Source organism: Vigna radiata, unplaced genomic scaffold (assembly GCF_000741045.1).
Source record: "Vigna radiata var. radiata cultivar VC1973A unplaced genomic scaffold, Vradiata_ver6 scaffold_153, whole genome shotgun sequence".
NCBI classification, from domain to species: domain Eukaryota; kingdom Viridiplantae; phylum Streptophyta; class Magnoliopsida; order Fabales; family Fabaceae; genus Vigna; species Vigna radiata.
In genome coordinates this window covers 83,259-90,852 of record NW_014542917.1, presented here as the reverse complement: position 1 = coordinate 90,852, position 7,594 = coordinate 83,259, and the positions used below count along the sequence as shown (strand labels likewise).

General features: G+C 31.6%; 1 protein-coding gene across 1 annotated transcript; it reads left to right on the top strand.

The window, feature by feature from the left end:
• Positions 1–1,174: 1,174 nt before the first annotated feature.
• Positions 1,175–4,801, top strand: LOC106752624 (cell division control protein 2 homolog C). Its single transcript, XM_014634335.2, has 5 exons — positions 1,175–1,319; positions 1,423–2,077; positions 3,229–3,298; positions 3,436–3,574; positions 4,336–4,801. The coding sequence occupies exons 2-5, from the start codon at positions 1,435–1,437 to the stop codon at positions 4,426–4,428; spliced, it is 945 nt and encodes a 314-aa protein (XP_014489821.1). The 5' UTR covers positions 1,175–1,319; positions 1,423–1,434; the 3' UTR covers positions 4,429–4,801.
• Positions 4,802–7,594: the final 2,793 nt, after the last annotated feature.

Below are 7,594 nucleotides of genomic sequence, written 5' to 3'. Positions count from 1 at the left end.
TTCCCATAACCACATAACACAAATAAATTAATTTATATAAGACCATGACGGGCCAACCCGTTTTACACATTAAAACATGTAACATGCCAACTTACGACTAACCCATTCTACAACCTAACAAATTGAGAGGCCAAATATGTCAAGTTAATACGAGCGAACGGGATTGACAGGCTAGCTCGTTAGGCCCAAACAATTTCGTTATCCCTAGTCCTCGAGAATAAGATAAAATAAAAGGTTAAGTATGATATTACTTCTTGAACTTTTTGTTCAAAATTAAAATTTATTTCCATTTGAAACTTTGATACATTTTAGCTTTCAAACTTCAAAAAATGAATGAATATAATTCTTTTAATTATATTACATGAAATTTTATTAATATATCAGATGTGTTTTCCAATTAACAATAAAGTGAAAACATGTTAAACCGTATAAATAGCTTAAATATTAATATATATACGTTTGACATATCAAATAAATTTAAAGTAAATAGATTCAAAATATTATATCTATGTATTTTTTAAATTTGAAAACCAAAATATATTAAAATTTTAATAAAAAACAAATTATAATTTCCCGTCAAAAATTCATGAAAAAACATATTTAATATTAAAATAAAATTAAGATTTATTATTCTAGGTGTCCTCCAAAACCAGTATTGAAAATCAAATATACTGACTTCTCATCCTAAAATCAAGAGATGCTATTTCGAACGGACCAAGTTTTCATTTTAATTTGCTCTATTTTAAAACACAAATAATATAACTTTTATAGAAAGAAATTAAATGTGAATTTAGGAAGGTTTTAAATGTCATGTGATTTTAAATATTTCTCCTTTTTAGTTATATTTTTTATTTTTTAAATTTGTCGGTACCTGTGTACCTGGTACTGAACAAGAGTAGAGAAAAAAAAAAACAGAGACACTACAAAACAGGCAAAGGATACAATCTGCAGTGCATTTTCTAGTCTTATTAGTCTTATTAGCACAAACTCGTACAGGATACCCCATCACACAATGTTACAAAATTTAACTAATTTTCTAAAATATGTTTAAAATATCAAAATTAATTTTTAAAACAAAAATATAAAATTATCATTTTAAATATTATAGTTTTTTTTTATATTATATTGATGGAAAGATACAAATATGGTAAACTAAAAAAGAAAAAAAATTTGAAAATCAAAATGGCGCCTCTTAGACTGGATCTGGAACGTTACCTTACACCCTTTCACATTCAAATTTGCTTTTTCCCCAATCATCTACCCTAATCTGCTTCCGCGCCTCTCTCAAACTCTCTTATCATCATCAACAACACTCTCAGGTTTGTCCTCTCTCTCTCTCTCTCTCTATCTTTCGTCTCCATAGTTTCAATTTGCATATTCTGTGGATTATCTGTTTGATGAAATGCACGATCGATGATGAAGTGAGTAACCGAAATGGAGAAGTACGAGAAGCTTGAAAAGGTGGGGGAAGGAACGTATGGGAAAGTGTACAAGGCACGAGAGAAAGCGAGTGGCAACGTGGTGGCGCTGAAGAAGACGCGTCTGGAGATGGACGAAGAAGGTGTGCCTCCCACGGCTCTCCGAGAGGTCTCGCTTCTGCAACTTCTCTCCCAATCCATCTACATCGTGCGCCTCTTATCCGTAGAACACGTCGATAAGGTCCCCAAAGCCCAGAAGGCCTCTGCCAATCCACTCACCAAGCCCATCCTATACCTCGTTTTCGAGTACCTTGACACTGACCTCAAGAAGTTCATCGATTCCCATCGTAAGGGTCCTAACCCTAGGCCGCTCCCTCCCCAACTTGTTCAGAGCTTTCTCTTCCAGCTATGCAAGGGCGTGGCGCACTGCCACAGCCACGGTGTCCTCCATCGCGATCTCAAGCCCCAGAACCTTCTCCTCGATCAGCAGAAGGGTATTCTCAAGATCGCTGATCTGGGCCTCGGGCGTGCCTTCACGGTCCCTCTCAAGAGCTACACGCATGAGATTGTTACTCTGTGGTATCGAGCGCCTGAGGTTCTCCTTGGCTCCACGCATTACTCCACAGGGGTTGATATTTGGTCTGTTGGCTGCATCTTTGGTCAGTCCACAACACTTCCTCTCTCACTATCTTTATTCTAATTTGTTTTAGTTTGGATGAATGAGTGCTTGCAAAAGAGATTTTGAATTGGATTTTTGTTAATAAAATCTGACTTTTGTGAAGTAGTGTGCTAAATTATGGTTGTTTCAATGCTTTTTTTATGAAATACACAAGTTATCTAAGCTTTTTTAGTATGTAATTGTATTTGAAGATCTCGCAATCGACCATATCAACTTAGAAATAGATCAAATTATAGTATATAACTAGATGTTAGTTTCATTTTATTGAATTAAGTTAGGTTTCAATTCTACTATTATAGAAGTATTATAGGTACAAATTGTTAGAGGCAATTTCTCTCTAGGATTTAAATCTGTATTATCAATCGTCAATGCTAATGATATAGCTAATATTATGAGAGGAAGTATTCTTCTAGTGAACATGTTTGTTTGTATTTTTAAAAATGTTAAGTGTATTTCATTAAAACAATGGGGAAACAAAAAAGAAGAAGAAGAAGAAATGTCTAAAGGAAAAAGTGGGAAAGGGTAATTATTATAGAAAATAACATTCATTTTATGTGAATGCAGATACTCGTTCTTCATAATGGAAATGGGAAGTATGACAAACATAAGTAACTTGTATTATAAGGAATCAATTATTCCTGGAATTTTTTTTTCAAAGCTTGTAACAAACATAGTAATTTGGCATTCCTACGTTCACTCTTACGAGAATCTTTCTAGATACGTTGAAACAAACACAACCTTTTATTGGGTATTTTTCAAGTGCGTTTCGTTAAATTTGAATATTCTCTGGAATATTTCCTAAAATCTACAAGAATTGAAAACGGAAGTTAAATGTGCATTAGACTGTAACTTTTCATATTTTTATGGAAATTTCATATTGTATACTCATGGAATAGAAATATAAAATAAAGCGTGCTAATGTAACTTAGAGATGTACTTTTGGACAAACTTACTCAAAATAGAACTCCAATTAGTCACATCCGAAAATATGCAGAACCAAACACGTTTATTAGTTGCTCAATATTATGTTAACTAGTATTTCAATACGATGATTCTGGATTATCTAATGTAAATCCCAACACTCCTTTCTAAATTCCTCGACATTTTTTTTGTTTGTATGTTTCTATGCAGCTGAAATGGTGAAAAGGCAAGCGCTTTTTCCTGGGGATTCTGAGTTCCAGCAGCTAATTCACATATTCAAGTATGTCTGAAAACTTTTTTTTTTAGTGGAGTGGAATATTAGAACTTAGAAGCTAGTCACTTTTTTTATCTGTCTTTTCTTTTCATACCTTGTTTGTTGATTCAACTATGCTGTTTACTAATTATTGATCCCTCAAGGATGTTGGGGACTCCAACGGAGGAGCAATGGCCAGGAGTTACTTCTCTGCGCGATTGGCATGTGTACCCGCGGTGGGAACCTCAGAGTCTGGCAAGGAACGTACCTACCTTAGGACCCGATGGAGTGGACCTGTTATCGGTTAGTATTTGTATTTTTCCTCTCTTGAATTCTCTACCTTCTGAATTCATAACCATCCAGTCCTTCACATAAATATATATATATATACATATACATACATACATACATACATATATATATATATATATATATTTGTACAACATAACTTCCAGTCACGTAAATGCTTCCTGACGTGTTCTCTGTTCCGTAAAATCGAAATATGTCTGAGACAGTGACATAGGTGCTCTGCTTCATTTTTTTCTCAAAGTATCTTTTTCCTGGTGATGAAGTAATCTCGATGTAGTATGTATTGATAAAAAGAAAATTTACGTGCAATAGCAAGGAATGCTGTAAACCGAGGCGGGTTCCTCATGGGTACCAGGTGCCTATAAAGAAATTTTGAAGCCAATTAAGGTTGCCTTAATACTTAAAATAGCATAATTCCATTTTATTTTTGGGTGGCACGGTTTCTAGTCCTATAAAAGTGGATAGGAGTTCAAGAAAATTATTAAAAAAAACATTAAGTATATTTGAATTAGTTTTTAGAGTGATCTATGTAGCTTATCTCACATGGCTGGAGTTTGTTATTATCATACACTTAACGTGGCTTATCGCACTTGATTGGAGTTTCTTGTATACTATCACCTGATCCAGCTTTTAGATTCAGCTAGTTTGCATCTTATCGTGTTATGTTGCTAACCTCCCTCTCTTTAGTTTTTACGCACTACGTATACATATAGAAAACCCCCTTTTCAACAATATATATTTTCTCTCATCTGCAGAAAATGCTCAAGTACAACCCTTCTGAGAGAATATCTGCCAAGGCAGCACTTGATCATCCCTACTTTGACAGTCTCGACAAGTCTCAATTTTAGTTTTGCCTCTATGTCGAAAGTTTCCGTGCAAAAGTTCTCTTCATTCAGTATTATATAGCAGTCGATGAAAAGTATTCATGGCATGGAGCTTATATATATACATATCCAATTTAGTTTGTGTGTAATATTTCGTCATCATCTTGGTGATATATGAACAGTTCACTCTTAAGGGCAGTTCATGGTTGCCAAAGTCTTTGTAGGACCCTTGAAAAACTTAATGCTCCTGAAAAGTTGTAGTTTCTGTCGAAATTGAAAAGGATAGTCCATTATTATGGTATTAACTATCCCAGTGCTTAATGTCTAATCGTTTTAGGGTTGGTTGTATTTTCTGTTGAATTTGAAAGGAATAGACCATGACCATACTCTTCTTATACGTGTGTTTATGAAAGAATAAACCATTCGTTTCATTCTTCCTGAAGTCAAAAAGTTTATTAATTAACTTCCAAGACTAATTATGTTGTGTAGTTTTTAAAATTTTTAATAAAATCCTCAAATTATATTTTAGCACAACAAAAATATTTCAGAAGTTAGTGTTTAGAATATAAAATCGGTTGTTATTGTTTGATTGCTATTGTCCTGCAATGAAGTTGCCTGTTTCCACATGGAAAACCAAAATTAAAGGTTAGGTAATGAAACGTCAACACAAATATTTTATGGTCTACTTGCCCTACTTTTAAATATCATAATCGATACCTCACTTGTGTGATTGAATTGCAAAGAATGCGCAACTTCTTATTAAAATTTATTTTAGTTTTTTATAAAAAAAAAATTAATAAAACAATCTTAGTAATAAATCTCGTTTCTTTTTTTTTTTGTAATTTTTATGCACAAAAATATTAAAATAAAGTCATGATAAGGGCAAATGTTAATATAAGAACAAGGTTGTTGTAAAATCAACAATTTGTGATTTCAAACATTAGTGCGATTATATGTTCTTTTGGCATAGGAAAAATAATGGATATATTCTTTTTTTTTATTATTATTATTATACGTAGTTTTACTTGGACAGTTAAATACTGTTTTATAATTGAGACAAAATAGAAAGAATATTTAAGGCATTATTCATGTTTAATGGAAGGGTAATTATAATTTGACACTTAAAATTTGACAAAATTTTGACACGTCACATGTCAAATTCTGGGTGGTTCACGTGTTTAATGAAAAAAAAAAGAAGATGAAATGACTATAAAGTGGGAGGGATATGAAGGGTTGGTTTCATTTTCAGATTTGAAATTGACATTGAGAGAATTGGAACGAAAACCTTAGAGAAAAGCTCCCACTCCAGCGACAACAGCTCCCACGTCGTTTCCACCGTCACGCGCCGTTCAACGGTTACCGGACTACCATTCGTCGTTGTGCCATCGATTGAAAAGTGCTCAGCCACTGATTGAAAAGTGCTCAGCCCCCGAAAATGCCGATTGGAAAGTGCTCGCGTCTCTTCCCACCATTTAACGGAAACACATCGTCATTTGAATGTGCGGCGAAATGAAGTCTTGCAACATTTACGGTTGTTCTATTAGAATTGATAAAAAAAAAATGTATTGTTAACATTTATTAGTAATGTAATTTGAACATACGAATGATGATTGTGTTACATTTGGTAATCATTTTGACACGCTTCAATACAACAATGAGCATTATTTGCCTACAATCTTTGTTGCTTGCGCAATGTCCAGGATTTGTATTTCATAATGTGTGTTTGTGTGTTTAAGGTGCTTTTCACAGGTATTATTTTTTCACTTAAAATAAATATGTCCTTTTTGTGCAAAAAGTTAGCCTAAACTACTCACTTATATTGCCTAAACTACCACTTATATTGCTTTTGCTACCACTTATGTTTTTGCACCATCAATTTTAACAAAAAGGTTTCTTTGGGGATGAACTTGGATATAAATGTGTTATTAAATGATAAATAATGAATTTTATTCAATATAATTGGTTAACAATAAAGTGTGGAGTTGAAAATAAGTGGTTGATTCAAAGATATCCTCTTTGTGCAAAAAGTTAGCCTAAATTACCCACTTATATTGCCTTTGCTACCTCTTTTGTGCACCATCACTTTTAACAAAAACGTTTCCTTGGAGATGAACTTAGATATAAATGTGTTATTATATGATAAATAATGAATTTTATTCAATATAATTAGTTAACAATAATGTGTGGAGTTGAAAATAAGTGATTGATTCAAATATGTCCTCTTCGTGCAAAAAGTTAGCCTAAACTATCCACTTATATTACCATTTACCACTTTCGTTTATGCACCATCACTTTTAACAAAAATGTTTCCTTAAAGATGGACTTGGATATAAATGTGTTATTAAAGGATAAATAATGAATTTTATTCAATATAATTGATTAATAATAATATAATTGGTTAATAATAAAGTGTGGAGTTGAAAATAAGTAATATATTCAAATATATTCTTTTCTTGCAAAAAAATTAGCCTAAACTATCCATCATATTGCCTTTACTACTACTTATGTTTCTGCATCATTGTTTTTAACAAAAATATTTCCTTTTTAACAACATATTGCATGAACTTCTCCAAAGAAAAATTAATATCAAATTTTAACAACAGAAATAGTTCTTTTTTAAATAGTGATGATTACTTGTGTCTCTATTTTCTATTATTTTAAATTTTTGAAACTAAAATGTAACTTTGTTCTTTTTTACTACTTTCAATTCACATTTCTGTCTTCTTATTTTAAAATAAAATATTTTAGTTATATAATTTTCAAAATTGGTGATTTTTAAGCCAACAGTTAAAAATAAGATTTTCAAAATTTAAAATATTTTGGCACACTTTAACGAAATGTTTTTCTCTCTTTTTATTAATAAATAAAAGAAAAATAAATAGTGTGGAGATTCATGTTAAAAACACTACGGTCACCTTAAAATGTAATCATAGTTGTGTCAGATTTGAATCATCTAGTTACAAAACCAAAATTACTATTTCTTTTTTTTTTTTATTAGGATTAAGAATTTAATTTTAAAATAAGAAAAATATGCAAGGATCTAGAAGATGAGAAAGAGCAGTAATTATTTTTAATAGATGATTCTCGATTATATTTATTAATAACAGGTTGAAGTTATAAATGAATCTTTTATTAATAAAGTTTATTTTATAAAAATAATTATCTCTTTTGGAATTTTCTTATAAAATAC